The sequence below is a fragment of the Tachyglossus aculeatus genome, chromosome 26 (assembly GCF_015852505.1).
Source record: "Tachyglossus aculeatus isolate mTacAcu1 chromosome 26, mTacAcu1.pri, whole genome shotgun sequence".
Taxonomy (NCBI): domain Eukaryota; kingdom Metazoa; phylum Chordata; class Mammalia; order Monotremata; family Tachyglossidae; genus Tachyglossus; species Tachyglossus aculeatus.
Window position 1 is genome coordinate 8,320,919 of NC_052091.1, and position 21,330 is coordinate 8,342,248.

Sequence of the window (21,330 nt, forward strand, 5' to 3'; positions counted from 1 at the left end):
GGCAGAAACTCCTCACCCTGGGCTTCCAGGCTGTCCATCCATCCCCTCGCCCCCTCCTACCTCACCTCCCTTCTCTCCTTCTCCAGCCCAGCCCGCACCCTCCGCTCCTCTGCCGCTAATCTCCTCACCGTACCTCGTTCTCGCCTGTCCCGCCGTCGACCCCCGGCCCACGTCATCCCCCGGGCCTGGAATGCCCTCCCTCTGCCCCTCCGCCAAGCTAGCTCTCTTCCTCCCTTCAAGGCCCTGCTGAGAGCTCACCTCCTCCAGGAGGCCTTCCCAGACTGAGCCCCTTCCTTCCTCTCCCCCTCGCCCCCCTCTCCATCCCCCCATCTTACCTCCTTCCCTTCCCCACAGCACCTGTATATATGTATATATGGTTGTACATATTTATTACTCTTTTATTTATTTATTTATTTTACTTGTACATTTCTATCCTATTTATTTAATTTTGTTGGTATGTTTGGTTCTGTTCTCTGTCTCCCCCTTTTAGACTGTGAGCCCACTGTTGGGTAGGGACTGTCTCTATGTGTTGCCAATTTGTACTTCCCAAGCGCTTAGTACAGTGCTCTGCACATAGTAAGCACTCAGTAAATACGATTGATTGATTGATTGATTGACCCACCCCACTCTCGCCGCTTCTAAGGCCCGTCTTCAAGCAGGAAGAAGCCGAAAGAAAAAGTATTTCTTATTTAATACGTTTTCTCATTTTATATTTTTGTTTCCTCCCGCCTTGAGAAAATCATTACCTCCTTCCCTTCCCCACAGCACCTGTATATATGTATATATGTTTGTACATATTTATTACTCTATTTATTTTACTTGTACATATCTATTCTATTTATTTTATTTTGTTAGTATATTTGGTTTTGTCCTCTGTCTCCCCCTTTTAGACTGTGAGCCCACTGTTGGGTAGGGACCGTCTCTATATGTTGCCACTTTGTACTTCCCAAGCACTTAGTACAGTGCTCTGCACATAGTAAGCGCTCAATAAATATGATTGATTGATTGATTGATTTTTCCGGTCAAGTGCTGTTGTGTTTTTGTGTGCTTCGGGGGAGTCCTTTTTGGCTTCCTGACCATTTCAGCAACCCATCCTTCCAAGAGAAGCACCTAGGATCTCCTTTCGTTGGAAAAGTGAGAGGACAAGGGGCCCAGATTCGAAACACGGGCAGTTAGTCCACGACTGCCCAAATGAAACTGACACTGAGCCTCTCTCGAACAGAAAAGCAGTGAGGCCTAGTGGAAAGAGCCTGGGTCTGGGAGTAAGAGGACCCGGGTTCTAATCCTAACAACATCACTTGTCTGCTGTGTGACCTTAGGCAAGTCACTTCACTTCTCTGGGCCTCAGTTACCTCATCTGTAAAACGGGGATTAAATCCTCCTCCCTCTGATTTAGACTGTAAGCCCCATGTGGAGCAGGGACTCTGTCCAACCTGATTATCTTGGCGTCTACCCTAGCTCTTTGTACAGTGCTTGATTCATAGTAATAATCAATCAGTCAATCGTATTTATTGAGCGCTTACTTTGTGCAGAGCACTATACTAAGCGCTTGGGAAGTACAAACTGGCAACATATAGAGACAGTCCCTACCCAAAAGTGGGCTCACAGTCTAGAAGGGGGAGACAGAGAACAAAACCAAACATACTAACAAAATAAAATAAATAGAATAGATAGATACAAGTAAAATAAATAAATAGAGTGCTATTAATAATAATAGTACTTGTTAAACACTTACTATGTGCCGAGCACTGTTCGAAGCACTGGAGTAGATACAAGTCATTCAGGTTGGACACAATCTCTGTCCCTCATGGGGCTCGCGCTGTTAATCCCTATTTTACGGATGAGGTAACTGAGGCTCGGAGAAGTGAAGTGATTTGCCTAAGATCACATAGCAGATATGTGGTGGAGCCAGGATTAGAATCCAGCTCCTTCCGACTCCCGGGCCCGTCCTCTCTCTATCTAGTGCTAAGCGCTTAAAAATATCATAAAAAAAACCCAAAACAGCAGCAGAAAACCCCCAGAGACTCTTGGTTCTGGGGCCTCCAAGACTTCCCTGATCCAGAGTTGTTGAAAGCCAAATCCCCAGCCCCCAGTCTCCACGCCAGCAAGCAGATAATGATGATAATAATAATAATTATAATGGAATTTGTTAAGCGCTTACTATGCGCCGTGCACTGTACTAAGTGCTGGATAAATCAGGAGCCTCTTGATGGGAGGCTTAAGGGAGAGAAGGGCTAAAGGTTTATTTTCTATTAATGTCTGTCTCCCTTTCTGGATTCTAAGGTCGTTGTGGTCGGGGAGTGAGTCTGCCAACTCTCCGTATTGTGCTCTCCCAAGCGCTTAGTACGCTGCCCTGCACATACTGAGTGCTCAATAAACTTTGAAGGTGATGATGAGGGGAAGTTCTGCTCTTTCCTCTAGTGACTCGGCAGACCCAGCCGCTTTAGTTCTCGAGAGAGAAGCTTCAGAAGGACCCTCCCCTCCTGGGGTCTCCATCCTTCCCAACCGAGAGTTCCCGTTAGTGGCACACCTCTGAGGGTGGTCTTTGCTTCTGCCACCTTCCCTCCCTACGGGGGTCCAGGAGTCCTGGCCCAGGCTCTGGTCCCCTCTCATTCCCATCTTCCTCCACTGTGACCAGTCCCCCCCGGGGCCCAGATTCGGATCCTCCCCAAGTCCCATCTCCCTCAACTACAACCACCTCCCCTGGCGCCCAGGCTCTGGGTAGGTATATTGGGTGCACGGCGACTCGCCTGGTTGGTCTTTTGATTTGTTTTTTCCCTTCTTTCCTTTTTTAAAAGAGCCTTTAGGGAGACTGAAAATAAGCGGAAATGGGTTCTTTTGCAGCTCATCCACCTAGAGATCAAGCCGGCCATCCGGAACCAGATCATCCGGGAGCTGCAGGTGCTCCATGAATGCAACTCCCCGTACATCGTCGGCTTCTACGGGGCCTTCTACAGTGACGGCGAGATCAGCATCTGCATGGAGCATATGGTGAGTTGTGGGGCCGGTGGGGACGCGTCGGGAAGGAAGATAACTCCCCTGGTTCCTCCCTCCTGGGCGGGCTGGGGTTCATTCATCCATTCCGTGGTATTTAGTGAGTGCTTACCATCTGCAAAGCATTCATTTACTCATTTATTGAACATTTACTGTGAGCAGAGCATCATCATCATCATCATCAATTGTATTTATTGAGCGCTTACTATGTGCAGAGCACTGTACTAAGCGCTTGGGAAGTACAAATTGGCAACATGCAGAGACAGTCCCTACCCAACAGTGGGCTCACAGTCTAAAAGGGGGAGACAGAGAACAAAACCAAACATACTGATAAATAGAATAGATATGTACAAATAAAATAAATAAATAGAGTAATAAATATGTACAAACATATATACATATATACAGGTGCTGTGGGGAAGGGAAGGAGGTAAGATGGGGGGGATGGAGAGGGGGACGAGGGAGAGAGGAAGGAAGGGGCTCAGTCTGGGAAGGCCTCCTGGAGGAGGTGAGAGCACTGTACTAAGGGCTTGGAAGAGGACAATACAACAATAAACGGACACATTTCTTGCCCACGATGAACTTACAGTCTAGAGTGACTTTGGGCAAGTCAGTTAACTTCTCTGTGCCTCAGTTCCCTCGTCTGTAAAATGGAGATGAAGACTGTGAGCCCCCGTGGGACAACCTGATCACCTTGTAACCTCCCCAGCGCTTAAAACAGTGCTTTGCACATAGTAAGCGCTTAATAAACGCCGTCAGTATTATTATTAGAGGGGAAGACCGTCTAGAGGCGGGGGACAGCCTAGCACTGTACTAAGCTCTTAGGTGACTTTTTTTAATGCTATTTGTTAAGCACCTGCTGTGCAACAGGCACTGTCTTAAGCTGCTGAGGTAGGTGCAAAGTAATCGGGTTGGGCAGGGTCCCTGTCCCACGTGGGGCTCACAGTCGTAACCACCATTGTGCAGATGAGGTAACTGAGGCCCGGTGAAGTGATTTGCTCAGGGTCACACAGCTGACAAGTTGCAGAGCCGGGATTAGAACCCAGGTCCTTCTGACTCCCAGGCCGGGGCTCCATCAACTAGGGAACACTGCTTCTCTGGTGGAAGTGTGGATGGCAAAAAGAAGAGGCAGAAACCTGCGATGGGTGGGTCCCAGAAGCCGCTTAGTACAGTGCTAGGCATTTAGTGCAATACCCTGCACCCCGTAAGTGCTCAGAATTGCCATTCATTGCAACATGGAGTTGATAATTGTGTCATAACTGCAAGAGGCGAAGTTTGGTTTTAGGGGCCTTTATTTTCCTCCATCTGTTTTTGCCTGTTAATCCTCCCCCTTGACAGCCGTTCTTTCAAGGGAAAGTTGGTTGGCACAAGCAGATTTTCCAAAGTGGAGAATTCCCAGATGCTTTCTCTTTTGGGTGGCCACAGTGCCCCTCCACGGGTTCCCGTCTGCCTCTCTGCCCATTTCTTTCCATGCAGGGGCGTGAAACTCAGGGAGACCACCGACTCTGGCAAAGCTGGGAAAACCCAGCTCATCCCGCATTGATCCACTGGTCGTGGTTGGGAATGTTGCCTTGCTTTAATGAAGCAGTGCGGCCTAATGGATAAAGCCCGGGCCTGAGGGCCGGAGAACCTGGGTTCTAATCCTGGCTCCGCCACTTGCCTGCTTTGTGACCTTGGCCATGTCGCTTCACTTCTCTGGGCCTCAGTTTCCTCAGCTGTCAAGTGGGGATTCCATTTCTGTTTTCCCTTCTGCTTAAACTGTGAGCCCCAAGTGAGACAGGGATTGTATCTGGCCTGATGAATTGTATCCACCCTCAGCGCTTAGAACAGTGTTCGACACATAGTAAACGTTGAAAAATGATATCAGAGGGCCCCTACAACCCTTTCTCAGCAGGTGCCTTGCCACGCCAAACAGGAAGTATTGGCCTCATTTTCTTTGGGGCTAAAAATTATTAGTATTAGTGGTGTTCATAGTGGAGCACCAATTTGGTGCAATGCACTTTACTGAGCTCTTGGGAAATAATAATATAATAATGATGATGTTGTTTGTTAAGTGCTTACTATGTGCCAGGCACTGTACTAAGCACTGGGGTAGATACAAGATAATTGGGTTGGATGCAGTCCCTGTCCCACCTAGGGCTCACAGTCTCGGTCTTAATGCCCATTTTGCAGATGAGGGAACTGAGGCCCAGAGAAGTGAAGTGACTTGCCCGAGGGCATACAGCACACAAGTGGATTAGCTGGGATTAGAACCCAGGTCCTTCTGATGCCTAGGCCGTGTTTTACCCATTAGGCTACACTGCTTCTCAAGCAAGAGACACATTCCCTACCCACAGTGAGCTTCTACTCTAAAGACTGTTGCGAACCCTTCCTCGCATTACCTGGGAGAGAAGCTCCCAGTGGGCTCTCTGTAGTAAGAGCCTGTAGTAGTTGTAGGGCTTATTAAGCGCCTCTTGCACAAAGAGACCCAGGCAACGATTTCGGTTGTTCTCTGGCCCTCCCTAAAGAGGAAGCTCCGTCGGTTATCCCATCAGGCTTGGGGTTCGCTCATTTGGTCATTCATTGTCATATTTACTGAGCGCTTTCCATGTGCAAAGCAATATACTCAGCCCTTGGGAGAGTACAGTAGAGCAATAAACGGATACATTCCCTGTCCACAACGAGTTTACAGTCTCCGTTCTCTAAAAGTCCCGCTCCCTGGCCCAGCACTGAGGTTTAGCCCCCAGCCGAATGCCCCGCTCACGAGCGCAGCGGTTCGTGAGCTGCCAGGAGATCGTTCCCTAATTACCCAGGAGGTCGTCCGCCCAGAAATGTGGCGTGGGAGAAGTGGCCGTATTTTTCGCTCTTTTTCTCAAACTGTACGTTCAGGAGGGGTCCCGGTTCTCTTTTCAGTCGTGCCTCAGAGACTGGAAACACAAATGGGCGTGTGGGCTTTCATTCACTTGTCTCTCTGCCTCCCTGCTCTTCTCTCTGCCTCTTTGTTCTTTTCAGTAGCCAGGTGGCCCTGGGGAGAATAAATGAAGGCCAACTCCAAATCAGTGGTATTTGTTGAGCGTTGACTGTGTGCAGAGCATTGCACTAAGCACTTGGGAGAGTACAGTGCAGCAGAGTAGCGTGGCTTAGTGGATAGAGCCCGGGCTTGGGAATCAGAAGGTCCTGGGTTCTGATCCCCATACTGCCACTTGTCTGTTGTGTGACCTTGGGCAAATCACTTCACTTCTCTGGGCCTCAGTTCCCTCATCTGTAAAATGAGGATTGAAGGTGTGAGCCCCATGTCGGACAGGGACTGTGTCCAACCCGATTAACTTGTATCTACCCCAGCACTTAGAACAGTGCTTGGCACATAGTAAGTGCTTAACAAGTACCATAATAATTATTATTATTATTAGTAGTAGTAGTTGGTAGATATGTTTGTAATAATCATGGTATTTGTTAAGCGTTTACTATGTACCAAGCATCATCCTAAGCAGGTAGGTACAAGTAGTACAATCGTACAATTGTACAAGTACAGTCATCCTAAGTAGGTACAAGATACTAAGTCAGACACAGTTCCTGTCCCACCTGGGACTCGAGGTCTAAGTCAGAGGCAGGTATTTCATCCCCATTTTCCAGATGAGGTAGTTGAGGCCCAGAGAAGTGAAGTGACTTGCCCAGGGTCCCACAGCAGGCAGGTAGCAGAGCCAGAATTAGAACCCAGGTCCTCTGGCGCCCAGGCTCTTGCTGCTAGGATTCGCTGCTTTTGCATAATAGTCCTTTTGCATTAGGCTGGCATCAAGGCCAGAGGGCATCATTGCCATCTGAGAATACCGCTCCCACCCAAAATTCAGATGCCTTTTCTGGCCCAACCTCTCTGCACTATTGACCAGCATGTGATGGCCTTAGGAACTCGAACCAATCTTTTGTTGGGGCAGAGGGACCCCCTCACCCCCAGCTCTGGCACATCCAACTCAGGGACCCCTGAGCAACAGGGGCCCCGGAATGCCTGCAACTTGTCTTGTCACATGAAGATTTTGAACCAATATTTTCATAAAGCTTGGGGACTCTTCTGTAGAAATCCCTGCACAAAGACACCCCTGAGCTAGGTCATAATTGGCTGCTAAAAATAAACTCTCTTCTGGCGGTTTTATTCCATGAGCCTGGGGCCTTAGCAACACGATTCGATCCCAGAAGGGCTGAATTGGCCTGGGTGCTTGGTCTTGTGGAGAGTGAGACTGAGTTAAAGATAAATGTTAAAATAGAGGAGTCTCTCCTCCCCACATCCCTCTTCCCTACCGTCCTGTGGGAACTGGTATCCTGGTGCCTTCTCTCTTCTGCTCCGATACCTTTTTTTAATGGCATTTGTTATATGTGCCAGGCACTGTAGTAAATGCTAGAGTAGATACAGGATAACCAGCTTGGACACAGGCCCTGTCCCACATGGGGCTCACGGTCTTAATCCCCATTTTACACGTGAGGTAACTGAGGCACAGGGAAGTGAAATGACTTGCCCAAGTTCACATAGCAGACAAGTGGCGGAGCTGGGATTAGAACCCAGGCTCTATTAGGCCACAGTGTTTCCCAGCGATAATTGGATAGTGGGTCTGGATTTTGGTGGACCTATGTATGCTCAGGTGTTTTGTTCCCAATGTCCCCAACAATCATTAAAACCTTAAGTCAAAATGAAGGCAGTTGAGTATGGAAAGAGAGTCTGCTGTCAACACCGCTATTCATGAACTCATTCTTCCCCGTGCGTTCATTGGATGAGTCCCAATCATGGCATGCGGTATTTCACGGTGTCTTTCTGCCGTCAAGTCAGCCCAAATCTGTTTTTGTATGACAGCATGGGACCCTTGGTGTGACCACTTTCAATATCTCGTGTTCCTTGATAACTTATATGACAACGGGAGCAAAGGTCATTTCAGTTCCCCCTTGGCAAAAATTGCTCTTCATACACCTCTCTGGATCTAGAAAACTGACTGCGGCGTTAAATGTAAGATCTGAAGCATATTTAGAAAAGAAGCAAATGTATTCACTAAACATGCCAAAATTTTATTCTTAGGATGGTGGGTCCTTGGATCAGGTCCTGAAGAAAGCCGGTAGAATTCCAGAGCAGATTCTGGGCAAAGTTAGCATCGCTGTAAGTATATTCGGCTTATTATTATTATTATTGTTAGAGACTTACTTTGTGCCAAGCACTGGGGTCAATACGAGATAATCAGATTGGACAGAGTCCCACATGGGGCTCCTACTCCGTCGCAGACCAGGTATTGAATCCCCATTTTACAGATGAGGTAACTGAGGCACAGAGAAGGAAGGTGACTTACCCAAGGTCACACAGCAGACAGGTGGAGGAGCTGAGATTAGAACCCAGGTCCTCTGACTCGCAGGTCTGGGCTCTTTCCACTTGGCCATGCCGCTCCTCATTGGTTACCCAGCGATTCTGTTTGTCACTCCAAGGAAAGAGTATGTTGGCAATTGATCAGGTGGAGGATGGAAATTGGAAAAGGAGGACATTATAGAAAAGTGTTTCTCCTTGGTGGTGATGAAAAGCAAAGTCGAAACGGGGATCACATCTTTAGTTCTGCTCCGTACCTCATCCTATAGAGGCGTTGAAAAAGCACTGCCTTTCGGCTGTGTAATGACAATAATAACGGTGGTATTTGTTAAGCACTTCCTATGTGCCAGGCACCGTACTGAGCCCTCGGGCGGATAGAAGCAAATCGGGTTGGACACAGTCCCTGTCCCACATGGGGCTCACAGTCTCAATTCCCATTTTACAGATGAGATAAGTGAAGCCCAGAGAAGTGAAGTGATTTACCCAAGGTCACCCAGCAGACAAGTGGCAGAGCTGGGATTAGAACCCAGGTCCTTCTGACTCATAAGGCCCAGGGTTTATCCAGTAGGCCACATGCTGTCTTCAAGAGGATCATCATCAACTGTAATGATTGCGTATCTTCTGGGTACAGAGCACTGTATTAAGCAGATGGCCTAGTGCATAAAGCGTGGGCCTAGGACTCAGAGGTTCTAATCCTGGCTCAATCAATCAATCAATCGTATTTATTGAGCGCTTACTGTGTGCAGAGCACTGTACTAAGTGCTTGGGAAGTACAAGTTGGCAACATATAGAGACAGTCCCTACCCAGCAGTGGGCTCACAGTCTAAAAGGGGGAGACAGAGAACAAAACCAAACATACTAACAAAATAAAATAAATGGAATAGATATGTCCAAGTAAAATAAATAAGTAAATAGAGTAATAAATATGTACAAACATATATACATATATACAGGTGCTGTGGGGAAGGGAAGGAGGTAAGATGGGGGGATGGAGCCACTTGTCTACTGAGTGAACTGGAGCAATTCAATCTTTTTCTAAAATAGTTAACCACTTACTAAGTGTCAAGCACTGTTCTATGTGCTGCGGTTGATACAGGTTTATCAGGTTGGACACAGTCTCTGTCCCATACAGAGCTCACAGTCTCAGTAGGAGGGTATAGAATTTAGTCCCCATTTTACAGTTGAGGGAACTGAGGCACAGAGAACTTAAGTAACTTGCCCAAGGTCAAACAGCAAGCAGTTGGCAGAGCCAGGATGAGAAACCAGGTCCTCTGACTCTCAGGCCCATCCTCTTTCCACTAGGCCATCCTGCTTCACTTCTCTGTGCCTCAGTTCCCTCATCTGTAAAATGGGGATTCAGTACCTGTTCCCCCTTCTACTTACACTGTGAGCCTCATGTGAGACTTGATGACCTTGTATCTAGACTGTGAGCCCACTGTTGGGTAGGGACCGCCTCTATATGTTGCCAACTTGTACTTCCCAAGTGCTTAATACAGTGCTCTGCACACAGTAAGTGCTCAATAAATACGATTGAATGAATGAATGCACCAGCATGTAGTACAGTGCTTAGCGCATAGTAAGCGCTTAACAAATACCACAATTATTAAGCACTTTGGGGAAGTCAGCACCCTCGATCTCTGCTCTCAAGAAGCTTCTGCTCTAACAGGAGACATACAAAATATCTATAAATTGCAGGAGCTGTTGACAGAGCAAAGCTACAACTGATAGTAGCTGGAGTATGAAACGCTAAATAGATGAGTAAAGAAGTGCAAAGGGAATGTATGTAAATCAGTACATACACTAAGGTTAATGATCGCTCTATAAACCCAAGTGCAGAAGGTTACGATCGAGCTGATGAGATCAGGAGTGGTAGAAATTAACTGGAGAGAACTTTTTGTAGGGCTTCGAAAATGGAGAGGTGGGGAAGGGAAATCAGACTTCTTTTCCAGTGGTTTAACAGTTGATACTTGGGTGCTTGTAAGGAGCAGAATCTGAAATAATATTCTTGGTTCGTAGGAGGATGAAAATATGGTGGCATTCATCATCACTGGTATTTACTGAGTTCTTACTATGTACAGAACACCACACTCAGCCCTTGGGAGAGTAGTAATAATAATAATAATAATGGTATTTGTTAAGCACTTACTATGTGCAAGGCACTGTATTAAGCGCTGGGGTGATATAAGGAAATTGGGTTGGACACAGCCCCTGTCCTACGTGGGGCTCACAGCCTCAATTCCCATTTTACAGGTGAGGTCACTGAGGCCCAGAGAAGTGAAGTGACTTGCCCAAGGTCACACAGCAGACAAGTGGCGGAACCGGGATTAGAACTCATGACCCTCTGCTTCCCAGTCTTGTGGTCTATCCGCTATGCCGTGCTGCATCTCATACAATACGAGTTGGTAGACACGTTCCCTGCCTTAAATGAGCTTACAATCTAGTGCGGGAGATGGGCATTAATATGGTTGCATTGCAAGGCAAACCTAACTTATCAAGCTCCTTAATTATTTTCCTTTGCAAGAAGGAAGTAATGGGGCAAACTTATTGTCCTCTCTATTCAGAATTCACGATATTCACTTTTTGTCCATGAGAATATTGTTGCACATTTAGTCTAGAGTAACCGTAAATTCTTGTGTTTGTTTCACGCAACCTGAGTTACAACCTGAGTCTTTGAAATCTTTCATTCCTAGGTAATAAAAGGTCTAACGTATCTGAGGGAGAAACATAAAATTATGCACAGAGGTAAGTGCTGTCTCTTTATTGTTACATTTGTGGTGTGTCACTGTGTCTTTGCAAACGGTAGGAAGCCAAAGGGCGTTCTGTCTTGAGGCATTGTTGTGATTCTTATTGGGAATGAAAATTTTTGTGCTGAGATCTGACCTTTGGTAGTACATCAACTCCACGATTCTTCCGTTGGCATTTTCTGAAATTAATTTATTCATTCAATCGTATTTATTGAGCGCTTCTGCCTGCAGAGTGCTGTACTAAGCAATTGGGAGAGTGCAATACAATAATAAACAGACACATTCCCTGCCTACAAGGAGCTTACAGTCTAGAGGAGGGAAGACAGACATCAATAAAATAAATGACAGATATGTACGTAAGTCCTGTGGGGCTGGGAGCGGGGAAGAACAAAGGGAGCAATGTAGAAGGGAGTAGGAGAAGAGGAAAGTGGGGGGTGCTTAGTCTGGGAAGGCTTTTTGGAGGAGATGTGCCCTCAATAAGGCTTTGATCAGACAGTCACCTACTTTTGGAGGCATTCCTAGTCATCATCAGTGGTATTTATCGAATTCTTACTGTATGCAGAACACTGTACTAAGGGCTCGGGAAAGTACAATACAAGAGAGTTAATAGGTTTGTTCTCTGGCCACAATGAGCTTACAGTTTAGAGGGGGAGACAGACATTATTATAAGTAAATCCTAGTCACATGAAAATAATGGTGGTATTTTTTAAGTGCTTACTATATGCTAACCACTGTACTAAGCCCTGGGATTGATCAAGCTAATTGGGTTGAACACAGTCTGTGTCCCACACAGAGCTCACAGTCTTAATCCCCATTTCACACGGGGGAACTGAGGCAGAATAGTGAAGTGATTTGTCCAGAGTCACACAGCAGACAGGTGGCAGAGCAGGGATTAGAACCCAGGTCCTTTTGACTCCGAGGCCTGGGCTTTTCCCACTAGGCCACGCTAACCACTTGGGGGTGAAAGGTAAAAGCACAAATCCCGGGCGTATTTTCGCTCTTCTGGGGGAACTGAGGTAGGGAGCATTGAAGGGACTAGCCTAAGGTCATATGGCAAGTGGGTGACTGAGTGGAACCTAGAACCTGGATATCGATAATTCTATTTATTTACATTGATGCCTGTTTACTGGTTTTGATGTCTGTCTCCCCCCTTCTAGACTGAAAGCCCGGTGTGGGCAGGGATTGTCTCTATTGCTGAATTGTACTTTCCAAGGGCTTAGTACAGTGCTCTCTGCACACAGTAAGCGCTCAGTAAATACGATTGAGTGAATGAATGATGTCTGGGCTCCCCACTTAACATTCTGTGATGCTTTGGGTTGATTGTTCAGGTCAGCTGTGCAAATCTACCCCATAGCAGTAGAACCTGAAGAGCAAGAGACCTGTCTACAAGGAATCAGATAAGGGACAAGGAACTAGACACTGAAATGGAAGCATTCAGAGTCATTCAACTCAGAGAGGGAGAACTGAGGGCATCGGAAAAACATTTTATCTGCAGAGTCGGAACAGGCGACTTAGGTGGGTGAGTCAGTCCATTGCCGTGTCTCATCTGATGGCTGCAGTTTCTCAGCTAAAGATAAGGCAGGATCACAAGTCTTTACGAGAGGGATCTCTGTACTTTTTCCCTTGAGCATCTGCTACTGAGAAACCTCTTTTCCTCCGTGCCCAAGCTAGAGCCGATTGTCATCAAAGGGGGTGGGAAGAGGGTGGGTGGGAGTGTGTTCCATGAAAGAGAAGCAAAGACCGAGAACCCCATTGGCTTTTCAGGGGAAAATACACAAATCTTCCTAAAAAGAATCGCGGGCTATATGTTATGCAAGCTTTACCACTTTGGTCCTTATTTCAAAGCTTAATCTGACTAAATATTGATGGATTTCTGTTGTAGTTTTTCCGAGGCAGACTTGGAAATCGGGATCTGTGTGGCAAGTTTACAAATCCCACATATGGTTTGGGCCGAATATATGGGGATAATAAACCACGTCTCTGAAAACTCAGCGTCCCTCACATTTACTCGTGTCCAAAAAGAGAGGGCCGTGTCACTTGTCTGCTGTGTGACCTTGGGCAAGTCACTTTACTTCTTTGGGCCTCAGTTCCCTTATCTGTATTTGTTAACGTGAGCACTGACTGTGAGCTCCATGTGCGACTTGGGCTGTGTCTAATCTGATTTGTTTGACTCTGCCCCAGCGCTTAGTACGGTGCCTGGCACATAGTAAGTGCATAACAAACACCATTATTATTGTAAATTATTAGTGCCTGCCACATTGTAAGCATAGTAAGTACAGAAGCAGCATAGCGTAGTAAGAAGCAGCATGGCATAGTGGATAGAGCACGGGCTTGAGAGTCAGAAGATTGTGGGTTCTAATCCCGGCTTCATCACTTGTTTTCTGTGTGACCTGGAGCAAGTCACTTCACTTCCTCTGTGCCTCAGTTTCCTCATCTGTAAAATGGGGATTAAGACTGTGAGACCCACAAGGGATAGGGACTGTGCCAACCTGATTTGCTTGTATCCAGTACAGTGCTGGGCATATAGTAAGTGTGTAAGTGTTTTATTATTATTATTACTAATAATGAGAATTGTTAGTTCCTGGCACTTAGTAAGCGCTTAACAAAAGTCATAAAAAAGGTCTTGCAGTGGATAAAGCACCGCTCCCATGGAGATGGAGTAAAGGGAGATTAGGGCTGATGGCGGGTGGGGGGGCAGAGAGGGTGTTCTGGTGACCACCCACTCTAATTTTAGGTTTGGAGGAATTCGCGGTGGGATTTGTGGAGTGTCTGTCTCTGGGGACGGGGGGATGGAAACCTTTGAGGAAACAGCTCCTGGAAAGGACAGGAAAACACTCTTTTTTTCATTAATTCATTCATTTGTATTTATTATACACTTACTGTGTGCAGAACACTATACTAAGCACCTGGGAAAGTACAGTGCAACAGTAAACGGTAACATTCCCTGCCTACAACGAGCTGACAGTCTAGAGGTGGGGAGACCGACATCAATACAAATAAATAAATTCACAGGTACATACGAAAGCGCTGTGGGGCTGATCGGGGGCGGACGAAGAGCAAACGGAGCAAGTCAGGGCGATGCACAGGGAGTGGGAGATGAGGAAAAGTGGGGCTTAGAGTCATTGTCTCCGGTGCCGGGCAGGGATTTAGCCCCACGGGTGCTGGGGGTGGTGGGGAGAGGAAGCAGGGCCGAAAAGAGACCGCAGCAGGCACGATAGGTCTCGGTTTTGGCCAGCGGCTTGGAGTCCTGTATTTTCTGCTATCTTTAGGAGAGAGGGACTGTCCCCTTTGGGGCCCTTCCAGCCTTTAAGGGGAAAAACGGAGGATGTCCCGTGATTCTGGCACACTGGGCTGTCCAGTCTCCCCTCAGGGGAGGTTGGGAGGTAAGGGGGTCAGTCCTAGAGGGACCAGCCCAGAAGATAAAGTTCTGCCCAGCCCAGGAACTGATCGGCTGGCTTTAGACTGGAAGCTCATTATGGGCGTTCATTCATTCATTCATTCAATCGTATTTATTGAGCGCTTACTGTGTGCAGAGCACTGTACTAAGCGCTTGGGAAGTACAAGTTGGGCACATATAGAGACAGTCCCTACCCAACATCGGGCTCGCAGTCTAGAAGGGGGAGACAGACAACAAAACATATTAACAAGATAAAATAAATAGAATAACAAATTCATTCAATTGTACTTATTGAGCGCTTACTGTGTGCAGAGCACTGTACCAAGCACTTGGGAAGTACAGGTTGGCGACATATCCCTACCCAACGGTCCCTACCCAACAGTGGGCTCACAGTCAAAAACATGGGAAACAGCACGGCCTAGTAGAAAGAGCATGGGCCTAGGAAACAGAGGCCCTGGGTTTTAATCCCGGCCTCGCCACTTATCTGCTGTGTGACCTTTGAGCGAGTCACTTAACTTCTCTGTGCCTCAGTTCCTTCATCTGCAAAATGGGAATTCGATACCTAGTCTCCTGACGACTCAGACTGTGAACCCAGTGTGGGACCTGTTATTTTATACCTATCCCAGTGTTTAGTATAGTGTTCAGCACATAGTAAGCACTTAACCATGGTCTTCTAGACTGTGAGCCTGTTGTTGGGTAGAGAACTTGTCTGCTAATTCTCTTGTATTGTACTCTCCCAAGCACTTAGTACTGTGCTCTGCACATAGTAAGCACTCAATAAATACCACTGATTGATTGATTTAGAGCAGGCAGGGGAACTTATGGGCCTGCTAGCCACCATTTTGAGATACCATAGCTGTCTTCTCATTTATTCATTCAGTTCATTCAGTCGATGTTATTCAGTGCTTACTGTGTGCAAAGCACTGTACTGAGCGCTTGGGAGAGTACAGTGTAATAACAGACACGTTCCCTGCCCGCCCACAACCAGCTCACAGTCTAGAAGGGGAGACAGGCATCAATATAAATAAGTAAATGACAGATATATGCAGATATATGCATAAATCTTGGGGGGAACTGTGACGTCCAGCAACTAAGCAGGCATCAATCAATCATGTTTAGCACTCAGGGTGTGCAGAGCACTGTACTAAGCACTTGGGAGAGTACAATATAACAAAAAGCAGACATTCTCTGCCCACAACAAGCTTCCCATATAGATGGGGAGAAGTATCATGTGTGCGGTAGTCTCTTGCACTCAAAGCTCCCCCATGGAGTCGCTCCCTGTCTGGAGGCTGGGTCCATCCGTCTCTAGTTGTAGGAAAGCTATTTATTGAGCACCCACTGGGTGCAGTGCACTGCACTAAGCCGAATTAGTTCGCTCCCTCTCCCCCAAGTTCCAGTCTTCTATCACTGGGATTCATGCGACCCCGTGATGGTGAGCTTCTTGGCCTCTTTTTCTCTCTCTTCTGCCTCCTCCTTCCCCTCGCCAGAAGGTTCCATCAGGTTGTTATTATTATGGTACTTTTTAGGCACTATGTGTCCAGCACCATGCTAAGCTCTGGGGCAGATATAAATTAATCGGTGTGTGTGTGGGGGGGGGGGGGGGGTGCAGTCCCTGCCCACATTGGGTCTCCCAGTCCAAAGGGGAGAGAGAACAGGTGTGCAACTGGGAAGGCAAGCTGACACCATTCAAGGAATGTCTCCCTTCCCTTTCCTGTCTGGCTGGCACCTGTTTGGTTCTTCTCTGCAGTGGGTGATGGAGAGGGTTCCCCTCGGGGAGGCCTGACGGAGCTGCCGTGAAATAGTTGGCATTCTGAAGGGCCGGGCCAACTTGGAGCTGCGTTCTCGTCTCTCTTCCAAGATCCTCCCTTCACCCCGGCTCACTTCCCACTTGTGGTTCTCATTTCCTCCCATCCGCCCGATTCCAGAGCCACCCGTTCCTTGGCTCTCCCCAATCCCTAGGCCTCATGGAAGTTGGCTTTTAGCAGGGAGGGGAAGTGGGCCAGGGCAGGGGCTTAGGGGGAAGGAGTTTCAGTGAATGCTGGAGAAAGAGGAGAGAGGGAAAGAATGAGAGGGAGAGAGAGAGAGAATATGAATGAATGAATTTAGCCCTGGGTTCACTGAAGCAGCATGGCCTGGTGGAAATAATAATAATAATGTTGGCATTTGTTAAGTGCTTACTATGTGCAAAGCACTGTTCTAAGCGCTGGGGGGGGGTACAAAGTGATCAGGTTGTCCCACGTGGGGCTCACAGTCTTAATCCCCATTTTACAGATGAGGTAACTGAGCTCAGAGAAGTTAAGTGACTTTACCAAGTTCACACAGCAGACACGTGGCGGAGCGGGATTCAAACCCATGACCTCTGACTCCAAAGCCTGTGCTCTTTCCACTGAGCCACGCTGCTTCTCCACGAGCATGGGCCTGGGAGTTGGACCTGGGTTCTAATCCCAGCTCTGCCACTTGTCTGCTATTGGGAGATCTAGGCTCAGTTACTTCACTTCCCTGGGCCTTAGTTCCCTTCTCTGTAAAATGGGGATTAGGACTGTGAGCCCCATGTGGGACATGGGTTGTGTCCAACCTGATGAGCTTCTATCCACACCAGTGCTTGGTAAAGTGCTTGACAGAGTAACAAATACCATAAACAAAAAAAACCCCTCTCTGTGCCCCTTTCATCATCCATAAAAATGCCGGCCCAATCTCCCTTCTCCCTGCTCCTTAGGCTGTGAGCCCCATGTCGGGCAGGAACTGTGTCAGACCTAATTATCTTGTATTTACCCTAGGGCTTAGTTCAGGGCGTGGTACAGAGTAAGCGCTTAACAAATACCACAATAATGATTGGTAATAGTAGTAGAAGTGATGATAGTGGCATTTGTTAAGCGCTTACTATGTGCCAAGCACTTTACTAGAAGCTGCGAGAAGCAGCATGGCTTAGTGGAAAGAGCATGGGTTTGGGAGTCCGAGGACGTGGGTTCTAATCCCAGGTCTGCCACTTGTCAGCTGTGTGACTTTGGGCAAGTCTCTTCTCTGTGCCTTAGTTCCCTCATCTGTATAATGGGGATGAAGACTGTGAGCCCCATGTGGGACAACCTGATTAGCTTGTAACTACCCCAGGGCTTAGAGCAGTGCTTGGCACATAGTAAGCACTTAACAAAATATCGTTATTATTATTATTACTAACCGCATGGGGCTCAAAGTAGGAGGGAGAATGGGTGTTTGTTATGGACAGGGAGTATGTCTACCAACTCTGTTGTATTATACTTTCCCAAGCACTTAATATAGTGCTCCGCACACAGTAAGCACTCAATAAATACGATTGAATTCTCTGTACACAGGAAGCACTCAATAAATACAATCAACTGACTAAGTCATAGTAGGATTTTAATTAGTAAGCCTTGTGTTTCTGGATCCATTCTACCTTGGAGATTTCCAGTCCTACCATCATTTTACATCAGGCGCTTGAACGTTTGACCTCAAAACCCCCCATTGACTAAATGTCCAAATTGATTGACTGTTCATGGACATAAACGTTCCCTCTCCCCTCATCAGCTCCCAGATCCGGCCGCCTCAGGCCGGAGAGCTTTTCTTTCTCTCGCTCCCTCTCTCTGTCTCAGTCTCTCTCCCTCTCGCTCTCTGTCTCTCTTGATGCTCTTTCTCTACAATCTGTTAGCCTCAAGGCTGGATCTTACCCTTCTCATGTACTTGTGCCGAAGGACTGCTCTCCCCCGACACCCGCCCGTCTCATGGCTCCTCCTGTTACCCTCCGACGAAAGGTCCCTGACAAGTAGAGTGGTCTAGTGGGTAGAGCACTGGCTTGGGAGTCAAAAGGACCTGGGTTCTCATCCCAGCTCCACCACTTGTCAGCTGTGTGACCTTGGGCAAATCACTTCACTCCTCTGTGTAAAATGACGATTGAGACTGTGAGCCTCATGTGGCATGGCTTAGTGGACAGAGCACAGTCCTGAGAGTCAGAAGGTCATGGGTTTTAATCTCGCCTCCACCACTTGTCTGCTTTGTGACCATGGGCAAGTCACTTCACCGGGCCTCAGTGACTTCATCTGTAAAATGGGGATTGAGACGGTGAGCCCCATGTGGGACCGGGACTGTGTCCAATCCAATTTGCTTGTAGCCACCCCAGCACCATGGTACATAGTAATGATGATGGTGTTTAATAAGCACGTACTAAGTGCAAAGCACTGTTCTAAGCGCTGGGGAGGTTACAAGGTGATCAGGTTGTCCCACAGGGGGGTTCACAGTCTTCATCCCCATTTTACAGATGAGGGAACTGAGGCCCAGAGAAGTGAAGTGACTTGCCCAAAATCACACAGCTGACAGTTGGCAGAGCTGGGATTTGAACCCATGACCTCTGACTCCAAAGCCTGTGCTCTTTCCCCTGAGCCGTGCTGCTTCTTAACAGATACTTAACAGATACCCATGGAACAGGTACTGTGACCAACCTGATTAGCTTGGGTCTACTGCAGCACTTATATAGTAACTGCTTAACAAATACCATAAAAAAAAGAGAGGGGCAAGTTTGGGATGTTAGGTGGTCCAGCTGTAACTTTGCAGATGGCTATTGGGGGCAAACAGCATTGTGAAGCAGCAAGGCTTAGGGGATAGAGCACGGGCCTGGGACTCAGAAGGACCTAGGTTCTACTTCCAGCTCTGCCACTCGTCTGTTGTCTGACCATGGGCAAGTCACTTCACTTCTCTGGGCCTCAGTCCCCTCATCTGTAAAATGGAGATTGACTGTGAACCCAGTGTGGGACAGGGACGGCATCCAACATGATCTACCTGTATTTACCCCAGTGCTTAGTACATTGCCTGGCACGTAGTAAATGCTTAACAAATACCTTAAAAAAATTATAAATCTAAGCCTCCCACGTCCCTCTGCGATCCAGGAACGGGTTTTCCCTTCAGGGTCTGGAGGGGGAGGGAAAAAGAAGGTATAAGGCAAAAGAGCATCTCAAGTTGAGTGACTCCCCGGAAAAGAAAGCCGTTTCAAAAATACGCTCACGAGGCTCGGCAGAGAAACCTCCTAGTGAGAGCCGAGATTTAAAATGGGTGTTGATGTTGTGGGGCTCTGGCTCGCAGAGGGTGGGAGGGGGTGTGGGGCTAGGGGTCCTGCCGGAGAAATACCTGAGTCCTCATCAGAACCCAATCAATCAATCAGTGATATTTATTAAGCTTGCTATGGGCAGGGAACGTTGCTGCGAATTCTGTTGTACTCTCCCAAGTGCTTAACGAGGGCTTCAGTCAAGCGCATTGATGGGCCGAGGAGAGGGGCATGGAGGAGGGAGAATCTGAGTTGACGCTCTCGAGAAGGAGCAATTAAAACTGCCTGGATCGGCGGATGGACTAAATTGGTGGTAATGTCCCAGGGAAAATAAGAGGGGTGGGTGGGGGGAAGGTGTAGGGAGTGTTAATTAATTGAAGGCTTAATGAAGACATCTGTTTGCTGGGTGGCTGGAGTTAGAACAGCGAGTGGGATGTATGCGACTTGGCCAACAATGACAAGATTTCTGGCATTTTAGTCATAGCGTGCCGTGTGCTAAGGGCCCGGGTAGCTACAAGGTTGTAAGATTGGACGCAGCCCCTGTACCACACAGGGCCCATAATCTCTCTTTTCCCCCGTTGTCAGAAGAGGAAATGGAGGCCCAGAGAGATTAATCATAATAATGGCATTTATTAAGCGCTATCTATGTGCAAAGCACTGTTCTAAGCGCTGGGGGGTTTACAAGGTGATCAGTGCTCCCCAGTGCTTAGAACAATGCTTTGCACATAGTAAGCGCTTAATAAATGCTATTATTATTATTTTTACAATATAACAGTCACATTCCCTGCCCACAGTGAATTGGTCCATCAATCAGTGGTATGTCTTGAGCGTTTACTAAGTGTATTCGTTCATTCAGTCCTATTTATTGAGCGCTTCCTGTGTGCAGAGCACTATACTAAGCTCCTGTGAGAGAACAAATTAGCAATAAGCAGACACGTTCCCTGCAGATCCCTGCCTTCAAGGCACGCTCATTGTAGCCCATTGACATGGCAGTGTCTGCTGGGGCTGGCAGGTGGGGAACTGACAGACCACGTGATCGAGAGGGGAAGACAAAACCGTTTGTTAAAGGGGAGGGTTGGTCTGGTGTCTGCCCCTGGACTAGGTATGGATCAATCCAGTGGCTGCTTCTGGCTTGGGATGGGTCAGCCTGCCACCAGTAAAGGCCTCCAAAACCAAGACAGTCACCGACCAAGTGGAGCCGAATGACGGCAGCAAGCTAGTTCCGCTTCCTGGGCACCTTGCAGGCCAGTGACGCCCAAGGAGGCAAAGTGGAGGACCGTATCCAGACGGGCAGCGGGTCCTTTGGACACGAGCGGTGGCAAGACACAGCATCAAACCCCGACACCGACCACGCGGGCACCTCCTTTAGAGGGGCAGTGGGTGGGGTCCGACTTTACAGCCAAGGCCAGACAAGGTCCCGGCCAGTGACGTCCTGGGCACAGTCGTCCTCCCAGCACTGACCCAAGAGTCGTCCCGATCTAATTTCATAAGGCGGAACGTGTGCGGAGACTGGTTGACGGCGGGGATTCCCCCAGAAACCACAGCTCTGTGAGCTGCCCAGCGAGGAGGGAAGAAGTGTTTGAAAGACACAGAGTAACAGCAAAGTCTAGAGGAGGTAGCCTGGGCCTGGGAGTGTGACGACCTGGGTTCTAACTGTTGCTCTGCCACTTGTCTGTTGTGTCTTGGGCAAGTCACTTCACTTGTCTGGGCCTCAGTTAGCTCACTTGTAAAATGGGGATGAAGACAGTGAGCTCCATGGGGGTCCCCCTTCGAAGGCCCATCTCCTCCAAGAGGACTTCCCAAACTAAGCCCCTCCTTTCCTCATCTCCCA

The 21,330-nt window shown here is 47.9% G+C and overlaps 1 protein-coding gene across 1 annotated transcript in view; it reads left to right on the top strand.

Annotated features, from left to right (window-relative positions):
- MAP2K1 (mitogen-activated protein kinase kinase 1) overlaps positions 1–21,330 on the top strand; it is a 78,623-nt gene that overhangs the window by 40,802 nt on the left and 16,491 nt on the right. The window contains exons 3-5 of the mRNA XM_038767441.1: positions 2,845–2,991; positions 8,033–8,110; positions 10,999–11,050. Coding sequence (XP_038623369.1) covers positions 2,845–2,991; positions 8,033–8,110; positions 10,999–11,050 — 277 coding nt within the window. The remainder of the gene's footprint in view (positions 1–2,844; positions 2,992–8,032; positions 8,111–10,998; positions 11,051–21,330) is intronic.